At 34.2% G+C, this 19,235-nt stretch overlaps 1 protein-coding gene across 7 annotated transcripts in view; it reads left to right on the forward strand.

Moving 5' to 3' along the window:
- LOC110852868 (high affinity cAMP-specific and IBMX-insensitive 3',5'-cyclic phosphodiesterase 8A) overlaps positions 1–19,235 on the forward strand; it is a 78,817-nt gene that overhangs the window by 47,260 nt on the left and 12,322 nt on the right. For 5 of the 7 annotated variants that reach the window (XM_022101006.2, XM_022101007.2, XM_022101005.2 and 2 more), the window contains 9 exons: positions 693–776; positions 6,409–6,614; positions 11,933–11,986; positions 12,179–12,260; positions 12,545–12,718; positions 13,282–13,503; positions 13,995–14,239; positions 14,785–14,960; positions 16,401–16,780. In XM_022101006.2, coding sequence (XP_021956698.1) covers positions 693–776; positions 6,409–6,614; positions 11,933–11,986; positions 12,179–12,260; positions 12,545–12,718; positions 13,282–13,503; positions 13,995–14,239; positions 14,785–14,960; positions 16,401–16,780 — 1,623 coding nt within the window. The remainder of the gene's footprint in view (positions 1–692; positions 777–6,408; positions 6,615–11,932; positions 11,987–12,178; positions 12,261–12,544; positions 12,719–13,281; positions 13,504–13,994; positions 14,240–14,784; positions 14,961–16,400; positions 16,781–19,235) is intronic. The other 2 variants (XM_022101010.2, XM_022101011.2) reach the window with 2 other exon arrangements.

Raw genomic sequence — 19,235 nt, forward strand, 5'->3', positions numbered from 1 at the left:
TATATTACGAGAGCAAATTGCAAGACTTCGTTTTAAAAAAATTGACAATTTATTAAATTATTTTAAAACTTCCAAGTAGGACTCAAACGTCGCATAATTTAATTTTATACAAAAAAATATACTTTAAAAACTGTTTAGATGCGTCATTCTGTATTGGGCTGTTCAATGATAAGATTATGCTTCACGTAAATAAGTTTTTGAAAAAATAGTTTTTTACGACTTCGTGCCAAAACACTTCAAGTAACTCCGTTGTTTTAAGGTTTAACGAATTCGATACGGAAAATTTATAAATTTTCTCTTTACTGACCTGAATATTTATTAATAATTATAGTCCAAAAATTATAGGCTGTTTTATAACACTTTAATCAATTAAACCTATAAAAGCTTGGAAGTTATTTGGTCTTTAATTTATTACGACTTTGCATATCACGGCAGTTATACAAATACTTTCAAAAATCTGGCCGACACCGAAATATGGAACTATAGGAACATATCTACTGTAAGAGGTTTATTAATTTTAGTCTCAGTAATTTCAAAAGATTTTTCTGGTTTTAAATTATGTTAACGAAGGAAGAAAAATGGTCTCATAATTACCAAGTCAAAGGAAACTTTGACCTTTGCCCTGTCTATTTTTTATTAGATTTGTGAATTTTATATAACTTTAATGTGGTTTTATTTATCTATAATTACAGGACAAACCGGAACCGGGTTGTCGAGGAGTGGGGAATTTGGTGCGACTCGGACCAATGTCGATATTCCGGTCAACACCGATTCGGGTAAGATTTTAAAATTTTGTGAGATTTGACGTCGAATTTAATTTTATCGCATCTCCTGTCTATTTGACATATTCGGAAGATGAAAAATGTGTCTTTTATCAGATAAGCGATACATTCTTATCCACACTTTCCAAATTAGTGAAAATACACTAATTAGAAAATTAATATTAGCTAAAGTTTACGATACGAATTTCTCTTAAAAAATTTAGTTTGTGACAATGTCCTCAGTTTGTTTGATGCTAATTTATTATCAATGATAAGTCATCATTGGTAACATTTTAAAATGGCATTGCAAATATATGTATGTGGCTAATTTTGCAATGATGCTTGCCAGAAAAATTATTTTCAGAAAACCAATTTTTTTTAGACTTATCCTAAGAATTATGTATTTCTAAAATTGAACTGTATTAACTACGTATTCCATCCGAATTTACAAATAAAAGGATAAAACGCAAATTATTTTGTATGAAGTGCGTCATTAGTTCTTTTCACTGTTTCATTTCCGGTGGTGGTTTGCTTTTTCTGAAGGAATAAGAAAAAGTTATGCACACTTCCGATTTATTAATAACAGGGTAGGAGTGAAAGTGAATTAAGTTATTCATTTCATGTATGAATGAGATCTTCTGTTTAATAAGAAGGAACGACTGACCTATTTTATTTGTTTATTTTTACAAGTTTTTTTACCCGTTTGTGAACGAATTTACTTTGATTTTTTTTGTGGGCGGTTTCAGATCCATCATTTCTTAGGCTGTGATTAGGTTTAGTTCGTTATTTTATTTTTATTAGAGAGAATATCGACTAATTTTGTAGTTTACGTCAATCGGCGATTCACATAAGATGAGAGATAACATTGTTAGGATAGGAAAAATTCGAAATTTGTCTCAATCTAAATACTTGAAAGTTAAAAAAAAATTCACTCTCAAATTTTCAGAAATAAAATTGAAATGGTTTGACACCGAAATAGTTTTATGTGGGTTGAGTTATTTACAAAGTAAAATAGATATAAAATAGATTTTGATGGATTAAAATTTACAAATTGTTATTGAGCAGAAAATTTTACTTTCTTCACAACCTGATTATTAAATTTAGATTATTTTTGTAAAATTTGCGCCTTTTCAAAATTTAATCGTGTTATACGGTTATGGAATTCCGAGTGAATTGCCTCATTTCTGTTGGCTTCTGTATACTTGTAGATTCTCATATGAAGAATTTTGATAGCAATTCGACCAAATAGTTGGCTTAATTTCCCTACGGCTTTCTAATCAATATTTATCACCAGTATGTCAATACCAGTGTGTCAGATTTTTCCAGAATCGCGTCTTTCTCACGCAAATAATGTGGTAACGATCCGCTTTCTTTAACTAGTTATACTTTAGTTCGAGTTGGTATTACTTTCGTTACCGGTTTAGTAACAAATTCAATATAACGTGGTAATAATATGCTTAAGCTATTTACTTACGTTTTACCGAGTTGTTATTACTTTTTTTACCAGTTTAGTTGTAAATTCAATATAATGTGGTAATGATCTGCTTTAACTATTTACTCACGTTTCACCGAGTTAGTATTACTTTTTTTACCGGTTTAGTAACAAATTTAATACTCGGTAACAACAAATTACCAAACCTGTAACATATTTATTCATTTATATCCAACTGAAATTTCTATCCAGCAAAATTATTACCAAATCGATAACAAACCTCAGTTGTTGGCCACATTTATTTACTACCAAATTATTATTTAGAGTGTACCAAAAGCCTAAGAAGACAACGCCACCACGCACGCACGAAAAGTCGATCTTTATGTCATTACGTTAAGTGAGTTGACAACAACTTTTATCCATAAGTCTTCTCTATGTAGGAAATTGTGCCCATCTCAACAGCGTATTATTAATATACCATGAAACGTAAGATGCTCACCGGTAGTTAATAATAAGTTGGGCGCAGAAGATGAGGATATTATTTCCCTGAAGATTGGTCGATTTTGTTTGCCGTGTACCTTTCGGATGCATCAAACCCAGTTCGGGAGGTTGCCATTAATGGGTGGCGTGGAAGATATGCTACGCAATTAGGGTAGTTTTTTTAGAAAGAAAATATAATTCTTTATAAAAATTTGGGAAAATAAGTAAGTCTATTCTAAGTTAAACACCTGTTTAAATTAAATATTAACTTCAAATCTTCATAAAAAACAAAATTGACTCCTAACTTTGACAAAGTAAATTTCTTGCAAATTATGACAAATAACGACAAAATAATTGCAATCTTATTTCAAAATCGGGGCAAATATTCTCAACAAATTTGATCCAATTACGAGAAATGAGTATAAATTATTATCAGTGTAAATTTACGATCAGATTTTAGTATATGCATCGATTTCTTGCCAAATTATGACAAAATAATTGCAATCTTATGTCGAAATCAGGGCAATTTTTTCCAAAGATTACGAGATATGAGTACAAACTATTAACTTATAAAATCCCTATCAGATTTTAGTAAATATATGTATCGATCCATCTTAATTTAAAAAATTCCCACTTTTAACCCTATTTCCATCGTCGTCGGGTCGATTGAACCACGCGCATCTTACCTTCTTCTTCTCGGCTGGTTTAGAATTCTGACCTGATAATCAACATCAATCTAATCGTAAGCCTAGGACGGAATTGGAATGATTTTCGACATGCATGATCCCCGTCGACGCGATGCCCTGGGGACACCTCGTCCGAATCCGGAGCACATCTCGTCAGCAGAAAGGCGCAATTTTCTCTACTCTCAATTTACGATTTATTACTCCCAAATCCATCTCGATGGGTGTGTCCTCCTGACCTGAATGGAAGAAGTAAGAAGTTTGCTGGGCAGATTTTCCCTCTTCGCAAATTGTCTTCTTGTTGCGAAATTGATGGCGAAAAATAAAATTGCGAATTTTTTTTCTTCTCTTCTCGAGGACCATTATGTATACATGGAAGGAAGGAGTAGTGGTGGAGTTGGGCTGGGAGAAAGTGGGATTTCGAGTGGGTGGTGAAAGTGGAGTAAGCAAATCTCCACTTTCACTTACTTATTACTTTGAGAGAGAGAGGGGTAAATTTGATCCAGTGGAGAAAATGTCCTCGATTCGAGATCAATCAACACGTTGCAAATCTATTCTCGAGAGGGTTATCTTACACAAGGAGGTGGATAAGTGGTGCTGGCCGAGCTTCTTCATTGGGACGGAAATGGTAGGGAAAATCTGGCTTGGGTTCCAATTTGTGGAGTATTTGTTACACTGTAAATAATGCGGGCACAAAATTCCCTATTTTTTCGCACAATTTTTATTTGGTAGAAATTAAGTTTTTTGCCATGCTGGAATCATTTGTCACCGCGTTGTTGATAAAATTTGGAACAATTTTTTACTACCTTGATAATTTGTAAATTAATTCGGTGACAATTTTGTTACCAAATTGTAAATACTTTTTTCTCATGATTTTTATTTGCCAGAAATTAATATTTTCTACAGTTGGAATCAATTTTCACTTCGTTATTGGCCCGATTCGGATCAATTTTTTACCAAGTTTGTACTTTCCAAATTAATTCGGTGACAATTTTGTTACCAAATTATTTAGAGCGTTCCAAAGAACGTCTGTTTTTCTCAGAGGTAAATAAAAATTGAGATTTATGTACATTTACCGCATGGTAGTTTCCACAGGTGGATTTATATATTTATTGCTCCCCCAATTTATATTTACTCGGTGTAATCTTCTTAGCGCAATTTGTCCTAATAATGGTGACCATGATGACATCGTGTAGTCGGGGATTATTTCTCGGTTGTATGTAATTTCCTGCCAAATTTTCACCTTAAGACACATTTCTGTTGTCAATTCAGGAAAATGAGACAAGATAAATGGGTGTGGTTTCTGCTTGTGAGTAATCAATTTATTTTTGTCGTAATGACACGTTCAACAGATTCCACTTGACATTTGGAGTCTTATTTGTTGTTCGGGGTTTTGTTTTCCAGCCTGCTCTCTGTACCATACTTACTTTCGTAGGGTTAATAATGTCAAGTAAGTGAGTGAGTAAAGGAGGGGATCATTAGGACAGCGTATGGCAGAAGAGAGCAGACATCATTCATCATTGACGTCATTGTGTATGGGGTGATCTACAGTAGAATCTTTGAAGAAACAGAGAGAAAGAGAGATGTATCGTATCATATATTGACATATGAGAAGTATGGTACACTCTAATAAATAATCCGGTAAAAGGAAGTTACAAAGATTGGTAACAGGTTTGTTTAACGTTTATAATTAGACCTTTTTCATCATAAGAAATATATAAAAATGGTATAATTTTAATGCACAAACCATAATTTGTTTTATTTTTTTGTTTTCTACCGATTGGTGACAAATTCCAACAAGTATTGTCGAAATTATTGGTAATACCTTGGTAAAAAATCATATTTACAAATAGTCTTCCCGGTAACAAAAGTTATCATTTTGCTATCGAGTTTGGCAACATCGCAGCTACACACAAAACTTGTAGTCGTTTGACACCGATTGGTAATAAATTTAAATTTCGTATACGTCATATGTCATCTAGATGGGCGGCTAGCGTTACCAAAATATCAGTGTTAATTATCACATATATGTATGCAAAATATTCACCATTCATTTTAGCAAAATAGTTCCCAATTTATTTAGAGTGTGGATGATATTTGGTTCATATTATTATTTCCGAAATTGGATTTCACGTTATTACCCGGCTAGGAGCATGTCTTCCTTGCGGGGAGGAGACGATGTTGGGCTAGGAAGCAATTAAAACTTAAATGGGAGCATAATTTGAAAGTAATTGAATCACAGGGTAGAGTAACACGCAAGTTAAGCCTGAGCACAAAGTGAACATATCTCGTCGGCCTAATATTATTCATCTCCTTGTCCTCCCAGTAAATGGGAGAGAATTGGGGTGAAAGCCGAGTGGGTGGTGAAAGTTGGGAGATGAAATGAAAGTCAGAATTGAGTAGTTTGACCGGAGGCTTAAATAATATTTTCTGTTTTGGGTACTTTATCATGACGTCGAAATTAGAAGTGAATGATTTTCAGGGTGGGAAAAACGGAAAATTAGGTAGTTTTATTATTATGCGCATAGTAATTTAATATTATATGGACATATGTATGTGTAGGTCGTATATATCTACAAATAATGCGTAGATTTATTATTAATACGAAGAATTAATCCCTGGACGAAATGAAATGTAAATGACTTTACAACATGATAATGATCCTAAATTAATTTAATTACATGGAAGTTTTAGTGAGTAAAATCGAGGAAAAAGTGTACTTTATTAATTATTTGTCAGTATTTCAAATGAGCTCTGCAATTCATTATCGGTATACAATAAGTGTACACCGGCTTGAATACAACATAAACTTGTAATTACTTGTAAGATACTTAATCAATTATCTTTTTTAATTACACTTGTAATTTGCAGATTTGTATGTTCTCAGATTTCAAAATAACGATTTCAAAATTTTTGTAATAAATATAGAGAATCCATCATATCATCAAAATTTTAGAAATGATTTAAAATATTTCCCTTAAAGCGTCTAAAATTTCTGTAATACTTTAAATAACGAAATAATTAATGATTTGTCTTATTTTTTTGTTTTCAGCTGTCCCTCATATTTCCGAAAGAGGATTCCCTGCATAACGGGATCCTCGCGGGGTGTGACCGTCTCGCGTGGGAGCCTGGCGTCAGATTGACCAGCATACCCGACCAGCTCAGCTACCTGGGTCACGACCCGTTCGGCATTAATCTCCTCCTGCTCGACTACCGACAACCAAAACTCCTCCCTCTCAACATCCTCCCCGTCATCAGGTAAGTAAGAGCAATACGAAATTATCGCTAAAAAATTAATCACATCACCAAAAAAATCATCAATTTATTTGCAATGTGTCTCAAGTTAACTTTTTATTTTTCACTGAAGTTCGTATAATTTTGCGGAATATGGCGACTTAATGAAAACTTGAATATTAAAGTTTTAAAATTATTAAAGTTTTAAAAGGGACATGAAATTAATCCACCTTTTAAACGATATTTCCCATAAAACTTAAAGTTTTTAAACTTTATGACGTCTAAACTTACCACATTTTAAAAATTATTTGGGGAAATACTTAATTGCAATTCTTCAAAAAACGCATGGTTTCTTTTTTAAAGTTAGCATGACTTATAAAAATTGTTCAAAAATACGTTTTGCACACGAGAAATGATCACCTTTGTCATTTATTTAGCAGCACGAACGATGTGTATCTCATGAAGTTTAAATATCACTGGAAAAACTAGGGTTTCATATTATTTTTGATTTATTTTTAGGCTTAAATTCTACAGGAGAAATTTACCTTACTTTTTCCCAAATTTTTTCCGAGTGGAAGATAAAATATAGTTAAGAAACCCTGCAAACGAAATTTCATTCCCAAAATAATTTCTTATTTGAGGGAAAGTTTTGTGGTTGGTGGTTTCGCGGAGGAATGCAATCCCGGAATTTTTTGGTTTGGTTTCCTCCACGGAACAAAACTCGGTCAGTTTTAGCCGGTTAAGGAAGAAAGTTAATAATAATATTTCTATGCGGAAACCAAGTCACGACTCCACTCTAAATAATGTGGTGACAAAAAGTTGTATTATCAACAAGGTTTCGTAATTTGGGAGACTGAATTGAATTAGAATTTGACATTGTTAGACTTGTGAGTCAATTGTGATTTTTGTATGCGGATGAATTATTTTAATAGTATTTTAGATGGTTCATCGATCTGCGGGAAGGATACAGGTTAATGTTCAATAATTTCTAATTCCACAAATTTTAACATTTACTACCCTCTACTACTTTGCCTTGGCACCTCATTTACATAAATCTTAATATACCCATTTTCTGCAATACGGGCTTTCCATGAATATTCGAATAGTTTATTCAAATAAACTCTGTCTCTCGCGAATTAGTAAAAAATATGCAAGTGAGGTGCCAAGCCTAAGTACGAAGATGGTATGTGTCATTTGCTAAACTAAAAGTTATCGAAAAGTATATTTTTATTTGATGATAAATTTTTAAAAGTGCAAAAATTTTCATAAAGTTGTATACCTTTATTTAGAATGGTAAAGAGTTTAATTTTTTTTGCAACTCCCATAAAACTCCCATGTCTGTTCTTCATTTATAGCTGAGCATTTATAACATAACTCAACATTTGTAACTGAACTGGTTACAAATTATTACAAATCTTGATAAAGTTAAATTTTAAGCCCAGAGTTCTTACTTTCCTCACTTTCAAATTATTTAGTGTGCATTTTTCTTACATAGGAAGCCAGAGAGTACCGAATTGGAATGAAGAAGAGTAAGGAAGGAATTTCATCTCGGTCAGGGTTCACGTTCAGCGAAACATTAACTTCCTCTCTCTGTGCAAAATCCATAATAATAAAGGGGAAAGATTTCTTCCGACTCTCTTCCTTGTCCCGACTCCCTTTTTGATTTTCTTTGCTTCAGACCAGGTGAAATAAGTAGGAAAAATTGGTTTTGGAATTCAATTGTTTGCTGTAAAGGGTGTAGTTTAACAAAAATTTTGGCAAATTTTAAAATTTCTGGTATTTTTTTTTATAAATGCAATTGTGCATTTTGTTTTAAAACGAAATCAATCTCATTAAATGGGAGAAATTGCAAATATTTCATAGCAAGATCATTGGAGCAAGTTTAAAATGCATTTCTGTGATCCAATCACATTAATATGGAAAATTAACCTAACCAAAAATCCGATCTCAACACATGTAGCAAATGTCAACTTTCTTGAATTTTACTTTATGGCAGCAAAACATAACAAATTTCTGTAAAAGCTGCCGATTTTCGTGGAAAGCTAAAAATTTTCGACGAATTAAAAATATTAACTAGGACTTGTACAAAAATGCTTTAAATTTTAAAAAAATGTCCAGGTGCTGAATAGATCGGAAAATAATAAACGAAAAAAAGTGGATGGATACACAGGAAAAAAACCTGATTTTCCAACGATTTTACTCTTAAACTGGGACCGAGATATTGACAGGTTTGCAAATATTTGCCGAGTGAAAGTGCATAGTAGATAGTCAAGAGGAAGACGAAGGATGAGGTGGGATCAATTTTTTCTCTCTTGGATTTCCCATAGGTCGAGAAAGTTTGGTGAATTTTGTGAGAAATCTACAAGGCTTTGAACATGAATATCTGAACAGGTTTTGGAAAAGAATTTATGTTTAGTTTCGCATTAAAATATGCAAATATTATGTTAGATCATGCACGTGTGCAACAAGTAGAGTGGAATCCGGATCAGTGTTTTTAAGGGGAAAGTGTAATAGGCATACTCACTTCAATTCACGGCAAACTAACAAAAATGTGGTAAATGGCGATTTAGACTTTCCGTTAAAAATTAAATTGCAAATAAAAATTCGCAATTTATATGTACACAGTTGCAAAATCTGTCATGTTAAAGGTTTCAAATTTGAAGAATTAACTTAAAATTGTGAAGGTTTTTTTAAGCGAAAAACGGGTAAAAAAATTCATTTTCCAAAATAATCGGAAGTTGTACCCAGATTTCAATTAAGTATTATTGGAAATAGTTGATTTTTTGCAAAAAAAACACGAAAATATGAAATCTTTAACCTTTTGTAAATAAATTGCTTCTTATCCAGCCCAAAATTGTACACGTTTTAGCGACACATTTTGCCGTTTTTCTTTTACCTACTAGCATTATTTTTCCTTTTGAGATCCGTGTGTAAGCCGGAAATTGAATCTAATTCACGTTTTCTTGCCGTTTCCTGCTTTCCAAAAACTACGTTTCCGATCAGATCACACAATTATGAAAGATGTTTTTTGTATGCCTACCCACCATACCATTTTCTACAGAATTCTCATAAAGATTTACGTACACACGTATGTACGTCAGTGCTGTTTGTTGTTTAGGTTTAGAGTTGGCAAACACGAGGAAAAAAGCAATATGTTTCCTGCCTACAGAAGAGAGAGAACTGAATAAGACGAAATTGAGATGAAAGATCCGTACCGAGAGTTCAAAGATGAAAACAAGCTTTGTCTAATTTTAGGTCTTTCCAAATTCTGAGAAAACTGCTCCAATTTGTTTTGTCGAATATTATGTTTGCTTAGTTCACTAACGTGATAGATATGTAAAATATATTGAAAACGGATATTTGCTCAGGTGTGGTTTCGTATGTGGCTGTGGCGATGACGAGTAATATTAAATTTGGGTATTATGTGTGTAGTTTCACCTCAAAATTATTATATTCTGGGGGAAAATAAGTTTGTGGTAACATTTTCGGGCTGGTTGGTTGTTAGATGTGAAGATTAGGATTGGTCATCCGGTTGTATTTCCGGATCGGATCCAAGTTATGGTAAATTTTCTGATAAAAAACCGATCCGATCCCACGGATCGGATATTATCGGATCGGTTCTACGAACACTAGTAGATTTCTGTTTCTGGGATGGGGCACGCTAAGAAAATTTTTAAGGACCAGTTTGGTCGTGTTTTCGAGTAAGAGGAGTAATAATTTGTGTTACCAATGCAATAGCTTGTTTGTTGCAAAATATGTTACCAATTTGGTAAAATTTTTAAATTATGTATTTCTAGTTCTGACTTAAAATTCGGTAAAATCATATGAAACAAGTTGTTACTGATTTTCAAACGTTTGCCTAACATTTGGTTTCGCGCGAAATTCAAATTGGTTACCAACTTGGTACCAAGAGTTCTGTACCTTTTACACAATTTTGATACTTTTCAGTGGTTTTCTTCCGGGGTTGTGTGTGGTTGTTGAGTGGGACGAACATAAAAGAAGAATATTCTATTTAGCTTGAAAACCGAGAAAAGAAAATGTGTCACATTTCCCACGACATTTACACATATTCAATCCACCTGTCATGTCGAGTACGTGTTCATGTGACATGTGTCATGCCATTTAATACGTCGTGTTACACCGCTATACATATGTGCATATGTGACATACGAATAAAGCAAGTCTCTAATGAGAAAGAAAGCCCAGATTTTTTGCAGATTGCGAGCAAATCGTCTAATTTTTATGAAATTGAGTTGAGAAGAGGGATTTCTTTTCGTACAGGAAATGGGGAGAATTTTATCAGGAAGTGGAGTAAGTGTGTACGTGCGTACTTTCTCCTTAATGAGATTACAGACTGTATGAGCACTCTAAATAATGTGGTAAAAACTTAGGGATTTATGATGAAGAATTTGTCACAAAATAAAAATTTGTCGCTAAATGACAGTTGGCAGGAGTTGTGCACTTGTGTAATTTGCCACGAAATTTGTCATCAATCGGCTAGCTTTACTCTTTACACAAGTAACTACAATTTAGTATGAATTGGCTTATTATAGTTTTTGTTAATATCCTAAATCTATTCCAATCACTGTAATTGTGATTTATATTTCTTTTTTTATTTCTTAAAAATACAAAATAAAATCTTCAAAATTTTAGGAATGAATTTTTAAATTTCTACTTCCATAATGCTACAAATAATACATTACAAATGAATAAAAGATCTATTTTACTTTGTAACACTATTTTCTTTAAAAACCTATCGTTGACGCGATACTCGGACAAATTAAGAATTTTGAATTTTATGTTCGTTCAAATTGTTACCAACCCCAGAATAAGTTAATTCATTCCAACATTTGCTACCTCACTATTTAGAATGTAGTTTTGCCCACCCGGCACCAGTCCAGGTGGGTCGAGTCACTCAGTTCAACTCGATAAGCTTCAAATTCAATAAAAAACAATCGAGAACAAAAAAATCGAAACGGTGATTTCGTAAAAATGAGGTCGACTTGTGTGTCCTGATTTTTTATGAAATCAAATATTACACGAAATTAATTTTTTTATCGGTTCGTCGCTCTTTCATACCGATGCAAGAAACGCAATTTATACGGAAATGAGGAAACACAACGACGTCATTCTTTTCGAGAAACACAATCTTTTCTGAGTGAAAGAAATGAAATTGTATTTTCGTTTCTGATGGAATTTATGGTCTAAAAGTTCACCTGGTTCGGAAAGTTGTGTGATTTTGTCATGAAATAAATTGCGACATTGTTGAAAAGAAAATTGAATTTAAAATTGATTAGATTTTATTTTTGTCTAAAAAATATGTTTTTTTTTCTTTTTTGCAGATCTTTAAAGGATGAAAATTCTACCCTTGTTGTGGTAGCGTTTGTGAAAAAGAAGTAAGTTTTTGGTCAAATTTGTATACTTTTTAAGGAAAAAGAGAGATTTTTTTTAAAGTTAAGATGAAAATTTTGATGTATTTTGATAATTGTAAATGATTTTTACAATTTAGAATTTTACGATTTTATCTAATTTGGGAATTACATATTTCGGACATATTTTCCGACCAGAGTACCAATTAATTTGAGCAGTTGTTGTACTTGTGGAAATTGCAGCTCTCTCGACAAGTGTGAATCAGTCATTTGTAACTTGCAAGACTACGGAGTGGACTGGGTAAAAGATCTATTTATGTACTTAAAAAAATGCATATTTCAAAAATAATTATTTCAAATTATGAAAATTTTGCATTAAAAGCATTTCATATTTCGAAACCTGCCGTTCGCGCATTAAATTACATAATTAAAAAAATATTTAAAAAAATTCATATTAAAAAAACAAATTTAAAAAATTCTGTACCAAACACATTTCATATTTCAAAACCTCCCGTTTTGCAGAAAATTGCACACTCACAAAATTATTGTGTTAAATTTTACTAAAAAATCGACTTTCCCTCGCAGGTTGAGACAGACTGCGGACTAACCTCGTCCAACCACTGGCACCACCAACTCGCCCAATATGAGCGCTGCTTTCTCCTCCCAGCGCTCAAGTTGGGGTCGGCGAAAACCCTGCTCGTCGCGCTGGACCAGTGTCGCGACATGATACAAATTACAGACTCGTCCCATCGAATCCAAGTAAGTTCATGAATTGAAACGGATTATTCTACCTGTCTTGCTTTTAATTTTACTAAATTGTTAAAACTATTTCATTCGGCGTTAAATCTAATCTTAATTGAAATGATTGCAAAATTTTGGCACGAACTGAATCGCTGTAGATGCAGCTACTTATTTGGGAAATGGCAATATCCGTTGAATTGTAAATTGAATTTTTTGTGACCAAAAGAAGTTGTTTGTCGATAAAAATAATATATTTTTAAATTTTTTGTCGATCAAAGTAATTTTTTGAAATTTGTTGTCGGTCAAATTTTGTTAGTGAAAATCCAGGAAATCTTGTCTCGAATTTTTGTTGAGTTTACTTGTTATATACTCCAGTATTTTGTTACATAGCTTGCAAAAATATAATTTTATACTGAAATTCAATTGAAGATTAAAAATTTCTCTTGAAAAATGTAACTCTTTCATAAAAATTTGTCAATTAAAAATAAGTGGAGCTTTCACTTTACTTTTGTTACGTAGAGAATATTTGTGTTTGCACTTTGAGAGAGCAAATATTGACCCTGTTTCTGTGTCGCTTACAGTTTGTGAATCGAGCTTACGAACGGTTGATGGGCTACTCATGCGAGGAGATTACAGGATGCGACTTTCACGAATTGCAAACCCGTGGGGGTGGTGGGCACCATAACAGTTTGACCATGGAGCCCGACGTCCAAGGAAGGAATGACGCCAACAGTCCGACGACACTTAATACTGGGGGAAGAGTTAGTCCTGCTGGGGCAGCGGTAGCTACGACGAGTCAACAGGTATTTATATTCATAAATATTCAGATGGAAAGACAAATATTGTGCAATTCTTTTGCGAAAAAATTGCAACATGTGTGTCTGATGTGCAATGCGAAGTCGTAAATTAGGTACAGTCTGTTAGAACTTGTTGATCTGAGAATCAAAATTTGCATGTTACAGAGTAAATTTTAATAGAAATTTGACATCAAGGTTTAAATTTTGATGTTACTAAAATTATAAAGAATTATTTTCATTTTTGCGATTTTTTGTGCAAAATCTGCAACAAAATCAAGTTTCGTCCGATTTTTTTTTAGAAAAACATCCTTACTAAAATTAGTACCTAAAGTAGAAACCGAATGAAATTTGTGTCTAATTTCAGTTTTTTTGCATAAGCATTTTTTTGCAAAATCTGTGTCAAACTGGCAAAATGAAGTTTTGTCCGATTTTTGGCGAAAAATATGCTTCCTATAATGAGTAAAGTCGTAACTTAATGAATTTTTTCCTGATTGCAGGGTCAACACCACGGTCACCCATTGCCACCCCCGTTCCACGACCACTTGCTACAGGAAATATCTCACGGGAAGGAGTGGGAAGGAAATTACATGTACAATCCCAAGGCGGGCGACCCCATCTTTCTCAACTCAAAAGTCCTCCCCTTCAACGTCAACTTAAATCTCAACCCCAGCGTGAACCCCACAGGAAACGCCAACTACGCGTCTTCTTCCCCCACCTCTGATATTCTCGCCGGCATGACCAAGTAAATAAGTTTTAAAATATTTTTAGGATATTTTGAAAAAAAATCAGGAAACCGAACTTGTCATATTTTCCACATATCTTATAAAACCGAGTTCCTTGTAATTTCACTCTGGTATTTGTAACCTATAAGATTTACAAAACCAAGCGATACCCGTGATGAGTTTAGAAACGTTTGTAAGCTAAGTTTTCATCGTAATCTTTGCAAATTTGTAGATTTTATTGGTTGCAAACATCCGAGTGAATTTTTACAATACGTTTGTAGCCTTATTTTCCATCGTAATTCTTGTAAATTTATGGAAACTTTTGTAAATAAGTTTCCAGATTTTATTGGTTACAAACATCCGAGTGAATTTCTTCAATCGCCACATTCCTCCTGTATCAAATACTATCAAAGGCTAAATAGGGAAACTATTTTTAAACGACTATCCTGAAATTTGTCTAGGTGAAAGTGGGACAAATTTGGCTAAATGTTTGCAGTTTCCCCTAAATTTTACCACTTTTCTAAAAATGACTTTAGTCTAATTAAATTTGATTCCCTTGGCTTAGGTGCAAGCTGGGCTCGACGCACTACATTTACGTGTCGGACGTGCCGAGCGTGTATGCGGAGAAGGGGGCGTCGAGCGAGGTGGGGTCGAACCAGGACGTGGGGTACCCCATGCCCCGAGGGAGCCTCAAGTCGCTGAGGAAGGCGTCCTATGACATCAAGTCCATCAGCAATGACAGTGAGTGCTCCACTTTCTATCATCCCAATCCCCACAGACTGCCCACTTTATGGAACGCTTGTTGTGCTGCACTCTTAATAATGTGGGAGCAATTTGTTACCCGGAAGTCGGTTTCGGACTTATTTAATAAAGTAACACGCTACGACTGACTGACGATGGAGGTCTCCCAGCGTTTACTGTCAGATTTTGACACAAAACTAGTGCCAATCTATCACAAATTTGATTAATATGAAATTTACGAAAGACACGAGATGCGACACGAGACACGAGTTGAGAGGTTTGGCAGAGATATTTGTGTCCAAAGAGGAGAAATTGCCCACTAAAGTTGTCAAATTTTACAATTGCCAAATTTACTGCACGTTTTCTCCACTCGAATGCAAATTTCTCCGTCAAATTTGAGCTCGCGGATCGTGTATCGGTATATTTCAAATTTCATATCGATTAAATTTGTGATCGATGGGAGATCTCCATTGTGAATTGACAATAGTTTGTTACTATGATTTTGAATTTAGTACCACGGAAAGCAAAGTGGTAATCTAAATTTTGACTAAAGTACCAAAATTACTACATCTGTAGTTTCATATTTTGTAAAAAATTCCGGGTAACAGATTGTCACCACATTTTTTATAGTGTCAAGTCAGAGTTGGAAGGACGGAAAGGGTTAGAGATTAATTTGCATGTAAACCCCGTGAACCACTTTCCACTCACATCGTACGTCTACCCATTTCCTTGTCGTGTCTCGTTTTGTGCGACTTGTTTTGTTTCTTTGGTGAAATTCCTGACATTTGTGTGTTTTCAAAGATAACGAGACATTTCATACCTTTTTGTTTATATGCTTTGGAAATTATGAAAATGTGTTTCGTAATTTGTTAATGGGTTTCGTTATGTTATTTGTTTCAAGTGCTTTAAACAACCAGGGGTCACAAGCTTTTTGCAAATTTAAGAAATCAATGCAATTCGCAAATTTATTACTTTTGTGGGAAAATGTCCGCTTTCTCCGGCATGTTTTTTTACCGTGAGGTGTCCACAAGAATGTGACTCTACCGGTATGGTGATCGTGTTTGTTACTGATGAATCATCAGTAACAAACACGATCATCAGTGATGATATTAAAATTCATGTGGTCAGTTATCTATCACCGTTTGGTAACAAACTCTATTACCACCTCGGTACCGCACCGCAAATTGCCCATAATTCTACGAGTGTATGTACTTTTGTGTATGTATGTAGCTCTATCTATCTAAATGTTTCGTCAATTACAACAAAAAAATATTTATCAAATCTGATCCGTGTGTTTCTGTATTTTTTTCCGTTACGTCTTCTTCCTCCTCCCATTTATGTTGGTCCTGTCCAACCCGATGTGTCCTCCTCCTCCCCCTGCGCCGCATATTTTGATGACGGACATTTACTCGTCACTTCTTTTTCTGTCTTCCATTACTGGCTCGAATCCGCATCCGGGTGGCGCGGCGTCCTCAAATATGCACAATTCTGGGTGCGGCCCTTCCTCCTCGTCATCCGCGCCATGTTCAAATCCCAACCACCGCTCCTCCCTGGCCGACATTATGGACAAAGGTTCCATCCTGAGGAGGCAAAGTTTGGCGAAATTGCACTCACTCACGATCGAGGCGCCGATAACGAAGGTGATCAACATAATTGCCGCGGCGCAGCAGAACTGTCCCCTCTACATTGCCCAAGCGTTGGAGAAAGTGCTGGAAATTTTGAGAACGACGGAACTCTACTCACCCCAATTTTTTGAAGGGGGCAGCAAAATTAAGAGTGATGATCCATTAACGACCGATCTGTTGGGAGCGTTGTTGTCGGTAAGTGAGATCTTTAATCAATTGTTATGAACTCTGAAAATTGTGGGATAGTGATAAATTGAAAAACTTAAGATTTTTTTGGGGCAAAATTTTGGAAAACTACTTTTGAGAAATTTATATGCAAAATATAAGTGATGCACATGCACATATTTACCATTACTCGAAACGCGACGGCGTAAAGTAAATGCAAATTTTTGTTAACGTTATTTAAATGAGAACCTTCACAAGAATCTATAACCTAAGAATAAATGTTCAACTACTTATTTCCTAAAAATCAGTAATTTGCATTATATTTATAATGAATCTTGATGCCTGCATTTCAACAGGGAATTTTTATCCTTCATTCGCCTGAATTAAATATAAGCCAGTCAAAAATCCTTTTTCTTTCAGTTAGATAAATAAGGCTTCATTTTTCATCATTTTTAAGAAGGGCTCATTTAGGCAGTTCATGTTTTGTTTAATGAATGCTCTTTACCCCATTCATTTTTAGAAAGCTTGACTTGTTTTTATCAATCTTATCAAGAGATTTTCTTCCTTCGCTTCAATTTACCTGTAAAGACGCCCATATTTTTTTAGTGAGAACGTATATCTATTTTATTTCGCAGAGAAAATTCAACTTTCCAATATAAACGTTACGTAAGAGAGATTTTTGTCACCAAATCGGATCGTGACAACTACGCATATTGCCATTTCTATTCGTCCTTATTGGTAGAAAAAATCTGTACAAAAAATGTTGGCTTAGCGTACAAATACTCCTCCAAAATTAGCACTCGTAGCTTTACAATCGTCAGTGTGACCCATTTTGTCATCATCACAAAAGATAAAATTACTTAGGCAGACGGAGGATCAATTTTATTTCGAGCTTTTATCCCGTGAAAGGGGACGGCGGATGAAAATGTCTTGTGACGGATTTACTCTAGTTTTTCGCCACTCTGGTCATGTTTGACCATTTATTTCCCGGCTGGCTTTTGACTCGGGGAGAAAGCAAAGTGAAAGTATGAAGCAAATCTTTCTTGACTTAGTCACTTCACGGGTGAGTAAATCTCATCTCGCTTTTATTACACCGTCGAGTCCCTCCGTCCAACTTTCCCATTATATTTCTGTCCATCTTGTAAAGACCAGGGTGGACCGGAGACGGAGTGAAAGTAGGGTTTCGGATCAAATGGTTTTTTAGCGAAAGGATAGTTTTGTAGATTTAAAATTTTTAATGAATGTGCTCAAGTCAACCTTTGCAAATTGAGCACTGCAACATATTTAAGTTGCGAAGCTTTACGAAATTTGTGAGAAAAAACAACATCAAAAACGGTGTATTTAGATTTGTGAACTTTACGAGATTTGCGAAGTCATATTTTACGAATTTCGTCACGATACAAATTTTTTGAGCTTTGCAATTTTGATAAATGAGTTGCGATTCGAAATAAGACTTGTGCCCAATAAAATTTTGAGACAATTCACGTATTCCTTGGTAAAATCCTTGTAAATTCCTTGTAAAATCTGTAAATTTGTTAAATAATTTTACAGATTTTTACAAAATAAAAACACCCTTGATCTGAGTAAACTTACAAAAATGTATTATCTAGTTTTTCTTAGAAATATCTATAAAGTTTGTGAGTTCAAGGATTTTGCGGAATTTATAAAGTTGCCAAAGACTGGGTGAATTGCTATTTATAAAACTGTATAGTTTTGACGACAAAAAATAATTATTAAATCACGTGAGTGATTAAATTATAATTAAAGATAAATTCAATCTTTCCCGTTAATGGATCAAAAAGATATGCATGAGTACAATTTCCGAGAATTTTGTATTCTTCAACTTTAGAACACATTAGAAGGCTAACTGATAAGGGTTAAAAATACTTTTTAACCATAAAATTCCCCAAAAATGCATAAAGTTAGAATTGCACATTTTCAAAATTACATTTTTTTTTGCAATGTATACCCTAAAAAAGTTGGCTTGACGGAGCACTGTGCACAAATAAGGAGCCAAGCGACCATTTTACACTTTCTCTTTCTCCCACTTATCCTGGATTATTGGGTTCGTCATCGACATCCACCCACTCACCCATCAACCAACTTTCTATTTTCACGCAGTAATTGACCTATCCACTCGGCACAACAAGGGAAAGGAAAACCCTTTGATACGATTGGAATCTTTACGCCAAATTGGACCAGATTCCGGTCGCGATTTTAGATTTCTTTAAAAACAAATTGTTACCAATCAGGGGTTTATTGGGCTGGAAATGTTTTATTAGAAGGCATTAAGGCTTCTGTAAAAGTACGAGGTTTTATTACCAATTGTGTAAATTTTTATTAATTTGGAAATATATTTTTTTTAAAGTACAGATTTTTACCAATTTGTTTACGTAGTTTTATCAGTGGTAATTATCAACTTGGTAGAATCTGATTCTTGTGCTGCTATGAGTAATTTGTGCATCAAGAAGTTTGATAAGATTCT

This window comes from Folsomia candida, unplaced genomic scaffold, assembly GCF_002217175.1.
Source record: "Folsomia candida strain VU population unplaced genomic scaffold, ASM221717v1 Fcan01_Sc008, whole genome shotgun sequence".
Classification (NCBI taxonomy): Eukaryota; Metazoa; Arthropoda; class Collembola; order Entomobryomorpha; family Isotomidae; genus Folsomia; species Folsomia candida.